The following is a 17,260-nucleotide window of genomic DNA, read 5'->3' on the forward strand; positions in this document are numbered from 1 at the left end:
GTGCGGGCTGTCCTGCCCTGCGGGGTCGGTGCGGGATGTCCTGCAGGGTCGGTGCGGGATGTCCTGCCCTCGGGGTCGGTGCGGGATGCCCTGCCCTGCGGGTCGGTGCGGGATGCCCTGCCCTCGGGGTCGGTGCGGGATGCCCTGCCCTCTGCCCGGCCCGGAACGGCCTCGGTGTTCCCAGAGACTTGTCAGTGTCACTGTTGATGATGCTGGGGTGGGTTAGTGAGTCAGCCCTGCTGTGGGGAAATAAAGAAATGATAAAGGCATTATTATGATCAAATTGCTCCAGATCCGAATTGATCCAGATCCATTTCCTGAGCTTTCCCAATGACTCCGAGGACACCAGACCCGGTTTTGGTTGTGTTTCCAAAAATACTCAGCTGCACAGCTCTTGTCAAGCAAACCTGTGCTGACTGTGCCTCACACCCTGGCATGGCTGGCACAGGGTTGGCAGAGCACTGGAGCTTCTGTAGGCTTGCTCTGTCTTCCTTTCACCACTAATTTCATGACTTCAGGAAACTCAGATGACTTGCTCAGTTTCTACATCTATGAAGTGCAATCACAAATTTTGGCTGCTGGGAATTGAGGGTGGTTGGGGATTTACTTCACAGGAAACAATTCTGTGTGATGGGCCCTGATGGGCTTGTAACTGTAAGATGATGGCAATGTTTACTTCATCTTTCTACAAGCTAAAAAAACTCTGGAAAGAAAACCCCAAGCCTTGATTTTAGTGTGTTGTCCATTTTCATGTTGTGTTTGAGGGAAATTTTAAATGTGTACAGTAATTTCCTGCTGGTACCTGGTCAAACCCCACTGTGACATTTAGTCTCACACGTGTGCTACAGGCTGGGTTAAACAGATGACTACATTGCTGCACAGGTTTGGAGCTGCTCGTGAACTTTGCTGCCTGATCTCACATCAAAGTGAGCATGTGTCTGCTTGTTTGAGCTCCTCTCTTTTTCCTTATCTCTGACAGAGTTGACTTCAGATGGCTGAGAAAGCAACTGGAGGCCCACAGGACATCCCCAGCTCTTCTCCTGATGAAGATGAATTTCCGTTTGGATACCCCAGCAACATCTGTGAAGATGTGCCTGATCAGAAGTACCTGTGCAGCAACTGCAACAACGTTCTGAAGAAAGCCCTGCAGACCCTGTGTGGGCACAGGTACTGCTCAGCCTGCCTCTCCTGGATCCTGCGGTAGGTCCTTGCTCCGAAGGGTCCTCAGGGCTGGAATCAGTGAGTTAGTTTGTGTGGGGCAGTTCCTGCAGCCCCAGCTCTGATCCCAATCTGGGGCACCTGAAAAGCTGGCTCAATGCACTGGCCACTTGTGATCTGAAGATCAACGTATAATAATGTAGAAGTGTGTTGGAATTAATGTATTTCTGATATATAATGTATCTTGTATATCCTATATGCAGTGTAGTATAACTTGTGTAAGCCCATTACTGTGAATCTAGAACAAAGGCCCTTCATGAAGCAACATAAACAATACATTCAGAAAATCATCAGGATAACATCACTGGAATTATTGTATCTTCCCACTGGAGTCTTATAGCACAAATGGGAAACTGGCTCACACAGCTGCTGAGCACAGTTTGGAATCAGTGCTGCTCTGGTTGGGTGAATGTTCTGATCAGCTGCTCGGGCTGCGTCAGTTCATCATTTGCCTGGGTGATGAAGAGGGCTGGCAAGGAAACACACCTTTAATAATATTAATAATAATAATAGTATCTTTTTGCTTTTCCTGTGTGAAACTCTGTGCTAAGTATGTTGACAGTGTAGCAAAACCTTTTTAGCTGCAGCAGGATGGTAACTCTCTAGAACTCAGTTCTGCATTGGTTCTACTATATATTTGTAAGTTGAAGTCTGTGTATCTGTCCTAGGAAAACAGGCATTTTTTGGGCTTTGAAATACTTCAGTTTTCACATTACCTTTCTTACACGCTGTTTTTGCATAATTCATGGGATAAATAGGCTCCCATCTTTATTCTTTTTTATGATTTAGGCTGCTCTTATTTTTCTGGAACTCAGCTAAGATTTATGGGCCTAGCCCTAGTCTGGAGGAATAGAACTGATGGGGTTTTTGATGTCAGTGCTTTCAAGAATTAACCCTTTAATGTGCAAGAACTATGGATTCTGAGTGGAAATAACAATTTCTGTGGTTTTGTTTGTGTCAGTGTCTATACAAAAATCTCCTAAACTACAGCACACCAACTGATTGTCATTTCATTCTGCTTTCTTTTGGCCAGGAACAATAAAAATGCCATTTGCCAGAAATGTAAGGAGGAAGATCCCAGCACTTCAAGTGAGGGAAGCCTGCTGGCAGAAGAAAGGGTAAGCTGGAGTTCACAGTTCATTAATTTATCATTAACCACTACCTGGGCTACTCTATAGTCATCACTGGATGACAGTTCAGGAGGGAATAGGACAAACTTTGATAGCAACTGATGGTTACACCTTTTAACTTACACTGTAGCCATTTGGATTTCCCACAGTTTTTGGTTTAAAAAAAGTATAATGGCAGCCTTAGGACTTCCCAAGTCCATCAGGTTCTGCAACATCAAATCCCATACACTTTGATATAATTATCTTTTTATTGTGTCACAGTAACAGATGCTTTCCTACTTACAATGTTTTAGCTGTTACTTTCTATCCCTAGTGAGTATCCTACTGGATTTTCCCATCTCATGGTTCTCTGTGCCCTTCAAGCACGTTACCAAACCTACAGGTGGAGCAGCCCTTGGAAAAAAAGGCTGGAGTGTTGGCTAGCCAGCTGAATTGCCTAGGAAGCAGTTTGACAGCCAGGGTGTCTGGAGAAAATAGTGGAAAATACAGAGCTGAACATAATAACTGATCAAAGCTTTGCTCTGGCAAATAGTTGATGTGTAATTGAATGGTGCAGATCTCTTCTGCTGTGCTGTGGTTTTCCAGCAGACTGCTGCACTGTTCTATATCCTGAGTGCAAACTGGGCCATAGGGCTCAATCCCAGCTTGTCTTTTTCCCTCCTTTCTGACTGCATGCAGGAATACCAAGAGAGACACATTCTGTGTGTCTGTCTTTGTTTTTCCCTGACAAATTCTAAATTTGTTAGGGAAAAACAAAACCCAGTTGGCAGTGAAGAAAAAGGCAAAGTGTAGGAAGCAGATGCAGCAAAAAAATGAAGCTGCAATAAATGCTGAACTTGGTAGAACCTCAGAAAATATCCCCAATTCTGCAACACATTTTCCAGTGACAGAATTTCATGCATCATGTAGCCACAAATAGGTGCAACTAAACCCTTGTGGACTTAATCTCTGTTGACTGTCAGTTCTCTTACAACTTTGGGATTTCTCTGCTGTTAGATTCTCACCAAGTCTTCCTTAGTGAAACTAAGGGAATTTCTGCAAAATCTGTGGGTGGGTTGTTGTAAACAGGGCCCCACTCTTGCAAGCTGATCTGCCTGGGCAGATTCTTATGCCTGTTGAGAGTCCAGATGAAGTCAGTCACCATGAAGGATCTGCCTGTATAGATCAACTTACAACAAATGCTTGGGGTTTGTAAGCAATACAAATAGTGGAGATAATTAAGCAGGATTATTTGTGATATCTATTCCAGATAATCTTTGCTTTACCTTTGCTGTGGCTCTGCTTAATGTTTATTTCCTATGCTATCTGTTTATATGTTTATATTTTAAATAAACACCTATACAAGGAGAGAAAGGCCTTACCAGGGTGCTGAGGAGGAGAGTAGCTGGCAGTGGTTCCTGGATGGGACAGGGCAGGGGACCTCTACTCATGTCACAGCCAGCTCTGGGGCAGGCAGGACTGACAGGTCTGGGTGCCACAACAGCCACCTGTGATCAAGACCAGCAGCACCAGCACCTTCCTTCTAAACAGAGAAACTGAAAGAAGGGAGATGTGCAACTCCAATGCATCACATCAGGAAGAAAGATATTGTTTCCTTCCATGTGACCCAGAGCAGTTTTCTGTCAGTGAGAGACATCTCATTTGCTGCATGAGGGTCTGACTCAGGTCCCTAAAGAAGTTCTGTGCAAATGCAGGTTCCCAGAGAACAGGCCAGAGGTTCAGGTGAATATTTTGAAGCAGTGGCCTGTGTGGATGGAAGGATTTTTCACCTGAGTAGTGTCCATAATGACTTAGCAATTACACATGTGAAACAAAAAGCACAGGGAATACACACAGCAGTAAGAAACCCACACAGTGCTGGGGCTGTCCCTGTAGCTAAATGTATTTTAGAGTGTGTATTTTGTAATGTCAGGAAATTCCTGGAGTTTTTCTCTTATGACACGGGGGGAAAAGCCACCATGTGCCTGGTAACTTGAATTTCTTTTCTTTGATTTTGCTTATAAATTAGACTAGAATGCTTTAGAGGCTGGGGCTGCTGTGCTTCACTGGTTGTACACTGATTGCTAGCTCATTACAGCAGCTTTTCTATATATGCAGGTGGAGCCATATGTGGTTTTATACAACCTACATGGTTATTTTTTAATTCCTTATTTGTGGAGTTGTTTCCAATTTGTATGCAAAATTCTGGACTTTGCTTGGAGGTTGGGATTAGGGAAGGGGTTTCTGTCAGACCCTGGATATAGAAATGTGTCTCCTTGTCACCACTCCTGTCCTAGTTTGTGCTTCTTTTGTGTCTTTTTGTATGACCAAGGTAGGTCAGCACAAACATCTTGCATCCAGATTTAAAAAAACAACAACAGACAGTCAGGACTGTTGAGTCTGATCATTTTGTTTGCTTATTTTTTTAGCTCTTTGTGTAGAATTTCAGTAACTTCACTGAAAAGTGGGCATCATTTGTCAATATTTTCCCTGCTCTGTTTGGAAAGCTTCCCCCTGCCAGTTCTTGCCTTGTTGTTACATGGGAAATCTGCAGTGCTCTGTATTGTGTGCTGAAAAACACAGAGGGTAAAATATGACCTTATCTTCAGTAGGGCTTGTTCCTGGGTCTGTGTACCTATTTTGGTGGTGAAAGATGTAGTATTGAAGTGTGTAGCATTTTATAGTTTACATAATCCCAGTACAATTCTTCATGGTTGACATAACAACACAATCTACATAGTGCAAAAAATCCCAAACCACTCACATATGTTTTCCATTTCTCTAGTACACAGTGCCATGCTAAATGGAAACATCCATGGTCTGAGAAGTGCACTCTCATTGCAGAACAGTCTCCAGGCCTCTCTGCAGCATGTTCAGGAGGTGTTAATGACCTCGATAATGAAATGCATTCATTAAGGGTGGCACATGGCAGCACCCTCTAGTCAGGGCCTTGTCAGCACATTCATTGCATGTGATGGATTTCAGGCTTCTGTGGACAGAAACTTTAAATAATTGCTGAAGTTGGCTAGGCATGTTTTCAGTAAATTTGTATCACATCAAATAGTTTATTTTTGAACCATAAGAAATAAATTATTTCTTCATTATATGGGCTTCTACTACACCAGGATTAATTTACTAGGTTAGAGAGTCTTAAGGCAGATCAGCAAATTAAACCAAAAGAAAAAAGGGGATATATCAAGATCTGAAATTCTGACACAGTCACTTTATTCCTGTGTACACAATGCATGCTGGAGTACTTTCTGACCAGTCATCTTTTCCTTACTGTGTTTGTTTTCCAGGCTTTTGGTGATGCTGCCATTAATAAAGAGATTTCTGAGCTCAAAGTCCACTGTGTGACCCTTGGATGCAGCTGGGCTGGTATCATGAAAAATTATGAAGTACGTTTAAAGGCATTTTATTTCAATTAACAGGCACTCTCACTTGAGTGGGGACAGGAAGACAGTGAGACTGGGTTCTCAGCAAACACAAATTAATGCAGCTTCGTTAGAGTCAGTGAAAGTATCATGATTTATATTAATGGAGTATCTATAAACGTGTCATTAACTTTAGTAGGGCTTTCACCAAATCCAGAGCATCCAGAATGATTGTGAGATTAATGTTGCACAAATTTACATCAAATATATTTCTTTTTCCCAGTGAGTTGACTTATTACTTAAATGCAAGGATGCTACTAGCAGTGTTCAACAGACCAGAATGTGTCAGTCTCCAGGACATTGCTAGGGACAATATCCTTAGTATTTTTTATAAGAGAAATAATTTCCCCTGCATAAATTACTGCTATTGATTGGATGAGTTTGTCATTCTTTACAGACTGATGTGAAATGCCCCAGGTAACATATTTAAATGGGTAAGATTTGTGACTCTGCCATGCAAATTAGAATAATGAAAAAACATAGATAATTCTGGTACTAAAGCAGCTCTATTTTGGTCCCCTGGTGCAAGAACAGATGGTCTTTCTGCATTTGTAACAGGGAGTCTGCTGTGTACCTTGTCTGACTGTATCTGCTAAGCAGCTGAAGTGCTGTTGCCTTTGATTTTTTTTTGCTAATTTTGCACAGATTTTCCATTTGAGCATCTTCCTCTGTAAGAAAGAATCTCCCCACGTTGCTCAGCTTCACAGTGGTGAGAACTGGAGCCCCTCTCAGCATGAGCACATGGCAACAGTGATTTGAGAGTTGGGCGTGTGATTGGAATTGGCATTTCTGAGCCTGTTCTGGAGGGGACAAGCATCTCACTTTACAGGCAAAATCAGTTGTGACACAGAAGCCCACAGAAGTTGCAGTGAAAGGGCAGAGAAAACAGTTGTTACTGAAATACTGTGTTTTTAAGCATCTGAAAGTAGATCTGTTGGGTGTAGTTATGAAGGAAGTAATGCTGATATTTTTCCTTCTTGAGATGAGAGGATCCAAAGAGTGAAAATTTAATTAGTTTGAAGTTCTTTTTACTGTGGGGAAAGGTTGTCTCCTGATTGTTGCATAGGAGGTGCCAGATGTCCCCTCTTTTATACCATGCAGAGATGTCAGCAGACTAACCACATTCATCCTACCAGCCCCCCAAAAAACAACAACCCTCAAACCTCACAGAAAACTAAAACCAAAAAACCACCCTGAAAAACCTCAGGCTAAAAGTTTGGGATCCTCTCAGAGTAGGAAAAAAGCTGGGACCAGGGTCATGTTCTTTTCAAACAGAAGCACTAGAGCGAGACAGTTCAAGGGAGACCTTGTGTTTCAGTTTGTCAAAAGGTGTTGGCTGGGAGTTTTTGGTCTTAAGTTAAGAATTAACAAAAAAGCCCAAATGAAGTGGGTGAATTTTTCACCAAGTCATCTCAGCAACATCGTGGAGTGGGACTTCACCCAAGCTTAGAAGAAATGCAAAGCAAAGCTCTGGGCTGGCAGAATTGAAAGTGTTTATAGAACAATGTCTGTCTGCAGTTTACGTTTTGGTTTCTAACTTTTTACTTCCAGGAGCATCAGAGTTTGTGTGAATATGCTTTAATCCCTTGTCACACTGGTTGTGGACACGTGGTGATGAGGAAGAAACTTGCAGATCATTTGGAAAATGGATGTGTTAATAACGTGACCGTGTGTCAGAGGTGTAAGCAGAGCTTCTCCAGTAGTGAATACCAAGTAAGAACACTTCTCTGTTTCAAATGAGGGCTTTATATTAATGGCTTGGATATTCCAGCATGACAGTTTTCATCCTGATTTCATGCATGTTACTGCACTTGGAGAATATTTAATTTTCCTGAGTTTGCAAATCTGTCCACGCATGTGTTGGAGTGAAAAATGAGCTGTTTGATGGTCTGCTTGTGATGTTACAGCTGAGAGAGAAATACCTGTGTGCTCATCCAGGGCTTGAGCAGCCCCTGGCTTAGGTCCTGTCTCAAATCATTGTCCCAGCATGATGCAGGTAAGAAGCAGAAGGACACAGGCAGTGGCAGGGAGGAGATACTGAAAGTGCCTGGAGTATTACTCAAACTAAAACTGCCCACAGATTTGTCAGGCACAGAAGGAGGAAATGGTGTATGAGGCAGATGAAAAGTGATATGAAATTGTCTGCTCTTATATTAAGAGAATGCTGAAGATCCAGCTGCAGTGGCACACTTCCCAGCTTCAGGATGGAAGTGATCCTGTGGGTGTTCAGGACATTTTCTGACTAAAAAACTCCTGGGATGAAGAAATAGCAGCATGAATGAGAGGTGCCCCACTCCTGCAAGCACTGCTCTGTGTTTCTATTTGAAAGCTCATCCCATCCCCACATACCTTCTACCCTGTGGGCTCTATTATCACAGAAAAAGTTGAGTGAGTTTGTGTTCTTCACTGTGAGGGTGGTGAGAGCCTGGCCCAGGTTGCCCAGGGAAGCTGTGGCTGCCCCATCCCTGGCAGTGTTGAAGGGCAGGTTGGATGGGGCTTGGAGCAGCCTGGGCTGGTGGGAGGTGTCCCTGCCCATGCAGGGGGTTGGGACTGGGTGATCTTTAAAGTCCCTTCCAACCAAACCAGTCTGTGAGTCTATGATTCTGTGATTTAGGTGTAGCATAATTAATATCAATCCCTCCAAATTATTTAAAGAGGATAGTTGCCAGCCTTGAAGGTCTGTCCTGGCATGGGGCAAAGAGAGGGTTGCTGAGAGTATCTCAGGGATGTAGCCTGGAGTGAGCAGGAGGGGATGGCTGTGCATGGCAGAGCTGTCACCAGTGCTTGCCTTCCCAAATACCAGCTGGGAGATGGACTCACCCTGGGAGTGACATCCCTCTAGGGGAAGAATAAGATGCTCGTGCTGACAGGTGCTTCTTGGGAAGCTTTTTGCATGTGCTGTTCATATCTGAGTAACTCTGACAGAGGGAGAGTATCTGGACCCAGGCACATCTTACCAGAGCTAAATCCAGTGTGTGTTTTAGAGAGACTGTGAATACCAGAAGGTGGCAACACTTAATCCCTTTCGGCCTCCTGTAAGTGCAGTAGGCAGGGGAGGAGACCTGAGTGCTGAGTGTTCCCTGAGCACCTTTCTCTGCTCAGAGGTCTGCCAGGCAGATCCACCCCGCCAGGCTCCTTTTTCCTGCAGTGAAGAACTGGTTTCCTCCCACTCATTCCGGTTTGCTCTCATCTAATTAACTTTTTGGTTGGGAAACCTTGGCAACCAAGCAGGGGATTGGCCTTGAGATGTTGGTTTTTCTCTGCCTGCCTTAGTTAGTATTTGTAAAATTGTTATTTTGCTGGATACATGATCTACTTTATTAAATTTGCAGTTATGTGGCATGTGAGTTTTGATTATTTGTGTGTGCTCCATGTATCCACAATCCCCTGGGAGCAAATTTTGGGCACTACTCTCATTCTCTCCATCTTAGCCAATCAGTTATTGGTCTTGAGATTTTTGCTTTTCCATATTGTAAAGAAACTTCTAACCAACCTCTCTCCCCCTCAAGAAATCAGTGAGATGATGGAGTCAAAGAGCAGAAAGTAAGAAAATAAAGGCATGCTTTGTGCAATGGCTCAGATAGAGAGTATTAATAAGTAAGTTAGAGAGTGAGAAAAAACCTGAGGCTGTGCTTCTGTGGATGAAAAGAGAAACCTCAGAACTCTGCAGAGTAGACTTGAACATTGTTGAAATGGCTTTATAAAAAAAAATTCTCGACTGCTATAGGAAATGTACTGGCATGCAGAGGTGTTTATAAAGATTAAAGACAGTCCCCCTGAACTGCATGAATGGAAAGCTGACAGTTGCTGTGTTAAATACACATGTTGCAGTGTATGAAGCAGTGGCAGGAGGATTAGTTTGCCCTTCCTGGAGCCAGAAGTCTCCAGTTAGAGCTAATGCATTTTGCATTAGCACATCATGATGGAAAATTTGGATTCCAGCCTTCAAAATGTTAATAAGCAGGATGCAAGAAGGGTCTGTACATGAAGCAAACTCTATGAAGCCAATGTAAGAAAAGTTTATGTTTGGTTTTCCTGTGTCTTTGCTTCCTGTTCTGTAACCCACCTACATGTCACTGCATGTGTGTGTGGATGTACATCACTGTGGTTTGAACTGGGAAGGACTTGTACACCAACAATCTTGTATCAGATTTCCCAGGGTGACCTTGCAAAGCATCTGTGAGTAGTTTCCCCAAGCTCTGGGCCCTGTAAGTGGCCAAAGGTCACACTTGGTACTGTCACTAAACAGGTATCTGGAGGGCTCTCACTGAGCACACCTGCCAGGCTGGGATGAAGGGTGATCAGCTTAGAACCTGGGAAACCTCTGAGTCTGCAGGTCACTGCCCAGGGGACAGCAGTGCCTGCTTTTAGCAGATGGGCTTTAGTCCCAAATTTCTGAACAGTATTTCCTCTAAGAAGCCAGAGGACTCTGCCTCCTGTTTCATGGTGAAGCCCAGAGAAGGCAATCCCTGGATAGGGGTACAGGATTTTACACCATGTGTTGTGGAGCTCATGGTGCTCCTGGGGAAGTTACCCTTCCTTCCTTTACTGTCCCTTAAATCCACACCTTTGAAGAAGAAACCAAGAAACTTAGTTTAAGCTTTTTCTTCCATAACACAAAATTTTCTGTAGTAAAGCCTTCCAAGTCCCTGTGTTTCTGTAAAATGGGAAGAGCATTCCCAAACACAACCTTTGCTTCAAAGACTCCTAAAGAAATATGCTCAAACATAGTGATAATTTACTGGATTCTTTCCTTCTTGTTTTAATGACAGGACCATTCATGTGAAGGCAGTTTGTGTCAGGAACAAAAATGTGTACAAACAGAAGCACCATCAAAGGAAAAGGTGGGTAAAAGAGGAGTGAATGCAAAATTATTTCAATTCATGAAAGTATCACTTTTTCACTTACATTAAATTAACATCTGAGAACATCCTTGGATATAGCAGCTGTATCTGGGTGCTTTTTATATCCCTGCCTACCTTCTCTTCCCTCCTCCCACAATTCACTTCATTAAATTATCTTCTAAAATAATCTTAGAAAAATGGAGAAATGTTTGTTTCTAGTTATTACTAGGGGATCACTATGGTTTGTTAAATTATATCATTATGAGGCCTTAGATAGAAACTTAACTTTCAATCAGCCCCACTCTTGATTGATTTACCAATGAATTTCCAAAGCTGGTTGGACACTATAGGTTGCAGTAATCCCTTGACTTGAATTATCCTGATTTATAGCTGCTGGGATTGTGGCCTAGTTGTTTGTAGGTAAATGAAATAATCCCTTGAATTGGTATTTTATTATTTTATTTTTATTTTCAGCAGAGCTGCTCTGCACCCTCAGTCAACAAGGATGGATGTCGTTTTTCTGAAGTGGGCTGTTCATTTAGGGTGAGTGAAAGGGGCTGCCTTCAGGGAGGTCTCAGATGGTGAACAACTGAGCACTGTGCCTTTGGTCTAGCCAGCCTCTGTGCTCCAGCTACTAGGCCTTGATTTAAATGTATCTTTAAGAAAAGAGGGGAAGTCTGCCCACTCTCAGTAGAGCAGCAGAGGGGATGCTGGAACTGTGTGACACACAGTGTATCAGGTGCCCTTCAGCCTCTCATGCTCTGTGTCCTGCACTGTGCATTCACTTCAGGTAAAAACAGGTTTATTACAATTCTGCTGGTCTGTCAGACATGCTGTTCTACTCTGCTCTGGATATTCCCTTCAGGGTAACTCCCCTTACAGCAGCAAAGAGTCTTCCTATTTTAGTTGGCATCTGTTGCCTTGTCTCATCTTTTGTGCATGGTGCATGTACTAAATTTTGGTTTACTTGAGCCCCTTGCTGGGACTCTGCCTGGCATCCTGTTTAATAAAGCAATTGTAGACAATTGTTTTCTTGTTTGTGTAGCACGTGTCCTCACATGAACACACAACCCAAACTGATCCCTGGGGGGCTGGCTGGTTTTCCTCTCCCTGTGTCTCTGAGAGGCAGCTGCTGTGTAGCTGGAGCTGAGTCTTGCAGTTCTTCCACCTCTTGTCTCTCCCAAAGAGTTGAAGGGGGAACATCACTTAATTTGGCCCCTGGCCAGTCATGGTAGTTGTACAGAGAGTGTATTGACATTGTCATGTTCTTACAGGGAAGCAAAGAGAAGATGAAGGAGCATGACAGAACTGCAGTTGGGGCCCACATGCTGCTTCTGCTGCAGCACATAAAGCAACTGAAGGAAAGCTTGTGCACTGCAGCCAAAGCTGCCAACGGCTTGATCCCACCCCCCAGGCTGGGTGTGAATGGTGCAGGAAAAAGCATCTCTGAGCTGCAGGTTCCAGGGGGACTGCACATCAATGGGGTTCTGGAAGTAGACTGTTTGCCTGGATCTTCTGTTTCTGAGGATGAAGCTGTTCTGGAGCAACTTGTGAGGGAGAAAGTGATTTCTGAGCTAGAAAACAAGCTGCACGTGTTTGAGAACATTGTGGCTGTGCTCAATAAAGAGGTAGAAACCTCCAACCTGGAGATCACAGCCTTTCGGAGACAGAGTGAGCTTGATCAGAATATAATACGAAGCCTTGAACTGAAGGTAAATAGTTATGATAAGTGTTCCCTGTGTGCTTGTTCTGTGGATAACAAGTATTTACATGTATCAGTGAGAAGGGGGGCAGACATCAGAATAGGGCTGGGCACAGGAATGTGAGCTGTGAAGTGCTAAGTTGTGGACACATCTACAGGATCCTTTTGTTGTTCTGGATAAATTTTCAAGTGGGGACCTTGAAAATCTGTTATCTGAATCTGTCTTTAGGTACCTAGATATTCCTGAGAATTGTGAATGTTCAGAACTTGCCAGGACCAGACTGTGAGCAAGCAGGGTGGTTTTTAATGGACTGATCCTCTTAAGGCAGCATTAGACCTGGAAAATAGAACAACCATCTCTCCAGTTGTTTGCCTTATGCGTTGACACATATCTGCCACTTAAAACAAAGGAGACCCCCCTGAACATGAGGACTCCAGAGCTATTCTCCTACTTCTGCAGCACAACAGCCTGGAGAGGAGAGTTGATTGAGAACTGGTTTGTTTTCCCTAGATCGCAGAGCTGCACCGGTGCCTGACGCAGAAGGACGCCTGCCTGAGCAGCCTGCACAAGAGCCTCCTGTTCTCTGAGCAGGCTTCCTATGATGGGGTCTTTCTGTGGAAGATAACAGATGTTGGCAGGAAGCTACAAGACTCAGTGACTGGAAGAACAGTCAGTTTGTATTCACCAGGTAAGACACAGGACCTACCCGTGTGTTAGCGATCCCAGTGCTTTAGGGAACCTGCTGGTTTCTCTGGGTGGTGCTTCTTCCTGCCCACCTGAGCAGGAGCTCCATTCAAACAGCTCCATCTCCTCTGACCCACAGCTTGGAGCTGATGGTACCAACTGGTTAATGTGGCAGTTCCCTCCCAAGTGAGGAGTTATTTGAAGAGATAAAACACACCTGTGTGGCTTATAGGAGGTCACTTTCACTGAGGTGTGAGGCACTAAAGGATTCCAACCACTGGATTTTCATTGCTTATCATCTCCAGGGTGTACTGATTGGTCTGTTCTCATCTCTGCTGTAGCAAAACACATCATACATGGTATTTTCCCATATATCAGAGCACTCATTAAGTCCTTTTTTCAAATAAATCTTTACTAATGAAGAATTCTGATTTTCAGCCTTCTACACAGCAAAGTATGGCTACAAGGTCTGTCTGAGGGTCTATCTGAATGGGGATGGGACAGGAAAAGGAACCCACATGTCCCTGTTCTTTGTTGTCATGAAGGGAGACTATGATGCTCTTCTCCCATGGCCTTTCAGACACAAGGTAAGAAGGGCAGCCTTCCCACAGCTGATCCCAGTGTGAACCCACAGCTGATCCCAGTGTGAACCCACAGCTGATCCCAGTGTGAACCCACAGCTGATCCCAGTGTGAACCCACTGCTTCCCCCAGCAGACATAAGGGGACTTTTTCTCTTGCATTTGGTGGAAGTTGAAATATTTTCCCATTTTACTCTCTAATGGCTATTAGCCATACTTCAATCTTGGGTTATAATTTGTCTCTGAATGGAGCACTTTACACACAGGGAAAGCTGCTCCTACCCAGATTCCATGCTCTGCCCTGTAGGATATTTCAGACACCAGAACAGTGGTGTTTGGTATAGACCGACCTGTGGCCACCTGGGTTAAAGCCAGAGACACATTTTTGCCTGGCTCTTGCTACACACATGGATAATACCAGTTCAGTAACTCATCATTGCCACTTTCTGTTTTCCAGGTGACATTTATGTTGCTTGACCAAAATAACAGGGAACATATAATTGATGCGTTTCGCCCAGACTTGACTTCAGCTTCATTCCAGAGACCAGTGAATGATATGAATGTTGCAAGTGGCTGCCCCATGTTCCTCCCTTTATCCAAACTGCAGTCACCTAAATATGCCTATGTGAAGGAAGACACACTTTTCCTTAAATGCATTATAGAAACAAATTAGTAAATCCTGAAATATTGGTGTCTGGTAAATCACTCACTGAATTTTATTAGTCTACAAGAGGAAAACCCATCAGCTTGAGACCTTGTGTTAGTTTTCATGTGCACACAAATCCCAGAGAGCCTGAGCTCCCCTGAATCAATTCACTTCAGGTGAAGACCTGCCTGCTGGAACTGGCTGCTGCTAAGCATGCAAGTGCTGCCCTGGGTGAACTCTTTTCACCTGCTAAACTATAAGTAACTACCAGACATAGCTCTGTCTTGTATTTTTTAAATGGATGCAAGGGATTAATATATATTTTTAATAAGAAAGTCAATCCTGGAAATGTCTGGATGAATGGTAGTCCAAATACTTACCTTATCCCTAAAAAGCAGCAAGTGTCACCCTCCTCATTCCCCACTTAACAACTGACAGCACCAGGGGAGCTGAGTTAAGTTCTGGTGCAAACTCCTGCAGTTCCAGCTTGTCCAGGGCTGGGAGCTGCTCTGGGACTGGGAGCACATGGGGCACCAACCCAGGGCCTGATGGTGCAGGCAGAGCTGAGGTGTGTGTATTTATAACTCAAAGGCCTTTATGCAATTCCTTTCTTCATTTTTCCTCTGCACGATTTCCCGTGTCTCGGTTGGAAACACAAAGCTGACAGACAAGGCCCTGCCTGCTGCCTGAGGAGGGAAAGGAGAAGCTGTTTGTCCACTTAGATTTTGCAAAGCATGGAAACTGCAGCCTCCTGAGCTGAGGTGCCACGTGCTGTGCCCCCAGCCTGGCTGCTGGCAGAGCAAGAGACCTTCCAAATCCCTGCTTTCTATCTGAACAGCACCCTCCAAATAATTCGTTGTGCTGAAGTATCAGATTTCAGTAAAACCCATCCCATGAACAAACATCTGTCAAAGTTTGTTTGCAAAGGAACTGGGTATTCTTTGCCATCACACGCACACACACTCTGTCTCTCTTTTTCTCTCTTCCATGTTTAAAATACTCTTTCAGGGGCAGAAAGTTATTTTCCCAGTGATCTGCCAGACCCTGCAACCACACTGGAGTAATATGCTTAACAATATTATGCATTTCATGGCTGTATGTTTTTGACAAGTGCTGTATTTATTACAATCATTCATATTTTCTTATAATTTTATTTATTTCCTAAGTAAAGCTCACTAACTTAAGCAAAGCTTGTGTGTTATTTTCACTGAAAAAGGAAGATTTGAGCAACTTGGTGACAGGACAATAGTGGTTGGCTGCAGGACCAGCTGGGCAGAGCTGCAACACTCCCTTGTGTCTCCCGTGGTTGCACTGAGCAGGTTTACCCAGTGCAGGGCCTGGCTGTGCTCTGCACTGCCCAGAAATTGTATGTCCTTGCCCTCAGGAGCTGCTAATGCCAACAGGAGGAGATGCCTTGCCTGTGGTCCTGCAGGAAATCAGTGGAAACTTTGGGAATGAACCCTAAAGCATCTCTTGTGTGGGTGCTGTAAGAACAGGATCACATCCCCACAGCCTCTGGCAGTTGGGGTGTTTGGATGGAAGACGTAGCACCCAATGTATGGGGATTTGACCTGAAAACTGAGTCAAGGTTGTACAGCTCCAATCCCTGTGGCACTAACCAACTGCAGCTGGGCTCAGAGCCCCCCGTGGGGACCTGGCCCTGGCTGAGGGGTGGCTGATGGCACAGGGGGGTCCCTCTGCACAGCCCTGCACTGCAGACACAGCCCTGGTTCTTCTTGAGCACTGCCAATCCCAGTTACACCAACAGGCGTTGGCTCACTGCAGTGCCAGAGCTGGGTCAGCTCTGCAAACATCCCCCAGGAACACACAGACCTTCACTCTCCAGTTTTCACTTTTCCCTGGGAACCAAATCATAGAATCATAGATGGGCTTGTCTGTCTGTCTTTTTTTCTTTGGGAGGATCTTTCCTGAGCCAGGCTCCAAACTGCAGACATGTACATACCCTGTCCTGTCAAAATTATGTAAGGGCTCCAACAGTACAAAGGTGTCTCAGCTGTGAGAACACTTGCAAGCCCTTCATGTCTTATGCAATTGCATAAAACCATGCAGAGAAAGTCAAGAACTGAAAAAAAAAAAAGAAAAAAAAGAAAAAAAGAAAAAGGCTATGGATTAAATCGATGCTAAATAAACAATAAAGACATGGAACCCAGTTCCTGAGTGCTCTTCTTAAAGGCACAGTGGACATAAACCTGCTGGATGTCAGATTTAGCTGCTCTGACTCTAATTACAACCACACCTTTGTTTGAATATGCCCTTTGGTAGATCATTTTTCTCCAAAAGTGCTCAAACAGGGGCTAGTTCCCCCTGTGCTGCAACACCTTCCAAACAGGGAGCTCTGCTCCAGGCTCTGCTCCTGCCACAGCCTCCTGGGTTTCATCTCTGAGACCTTCAGCCACAAAACCATCTTGATAAGGAAATGGATGACACTTAACTGGGAAAGAAGCTGAAATCAGAGCTATATCAGGAGTTCTCTAATCCAGCAAATCCCTTCTGTCGGGGAAATGAGCAGCAGAGGGATTTGTTTGGGGTTTTTTTTTGTTGTTGTTTTGTGTTTTGTTGGGGTTTTTTTTTGTCTGGACCAAATCAAATGATGCAGAAAAATCAAATAATGTTTTGGTGAGCTAAATCAGAACTTGTTGCTCTGTGTTTAATGGCTGGGTTAGCAGTCATGGTGCTTCTGTAGCTATTGCAGCCTGAATCAAGGGCAAAGTTTGTACGGAAATATATTTGTCATTGACTAATACAGCTGAAAAAAAACCCCAAAAGAGCAAAGTTTTATGCTTACAGGGCAGGTGAAGAACTGCTCAGCTCACACACAGCTGCTCTGGGCCTAACTTGGCTGTGTTGGCCAGTCTGGGGGTTTCAGAGAAGAAGTGGTTGGGCCCCGTGGGGCAGAAGGAGAATCCCATCAACAGCCTCCAGCTGCTTCACTTGCAGCTACTTCTCTTGCCATGGCCGGGTCGCAGTTGACCAGCTGGGTCTCCAGAGGGAAGTGGCACTTGCGGGTGGCCTTGCGGTGTC

The 17,260-nt window shown here is 44.3% G+C and overlaps 1 protein-coding gene across 1 annotated transcript; it reads left to right on the forward strand.

The window, feature by feature from the left end:
- The first annotated feature begins 991 nt into the window (after positions 1 to 991).
- On the forward strand, positions 992 to 14,245 carry TRAF1 (TNF receptor-associated factor 1). The gene is made up of 8 exons (XM_009998943.1): positions 992 to 1,200; positions 2,252 to 2,336; positions 5,627 to 5,725; positions 7,313 to 7,474; positions 11,880 to 12,317; positions 12,819 to 12,996; positions 13,431 to 13,579; positions 14,030 to 14,245. The coding sequence occupies exons 1-8, from the start codon at positions 992 to 994 to the stop codon at positions 14,243 to 14,245; spliced, it is 1,536 nt and encodes a 511-aa protein (XP_009997245.1).
- Positions 14,246 to 17,260: the final 3,015 nt, after the last annotated feature.

Source organism: Chaetura pelagica, unplaced genomic scaffold (assembly GCF_000747805.2).
Source record: "Chaetura pelagica isolate M959 unplaced genomic scaffold, ChaPel_1.0 scaffold405, whole genome shotgun sequence".
NCBI classification, from domain to species: Eukaryota; Metazoa; Chordata; class Aves; order Apodiformes; family Apodidae; genus Chaetura; species Chaetura pelagica.

What these genes read in the sequence shown, in the direction of transcription:
- TRAF1 (XM_009998943.1), top strand. Translation starts at nt 992, where the DNA reads ATGGCTGAGAAAGCAACTGGAGGCCCACAGGACATCCCCAGCTCTTCT. An exon ending in TGCCTCTCCTGGATCCTGCG is followed by an intron (nt 1,201 to 2,251) that starts GTAGGTCCTTGC and finishes TCTTTTGGCCAG; the next exon opens with GAACAATAAAAATGCCATTT. An exon ending in GTATCATGAAAAATTATGAA is followed by an intron (nt 5,726 to 7,312) that starts GTACGTTTAAAG and finishes TTTTACTTCCAG; the next exon opens with GAGCATCAGAGTTTGTGTGA.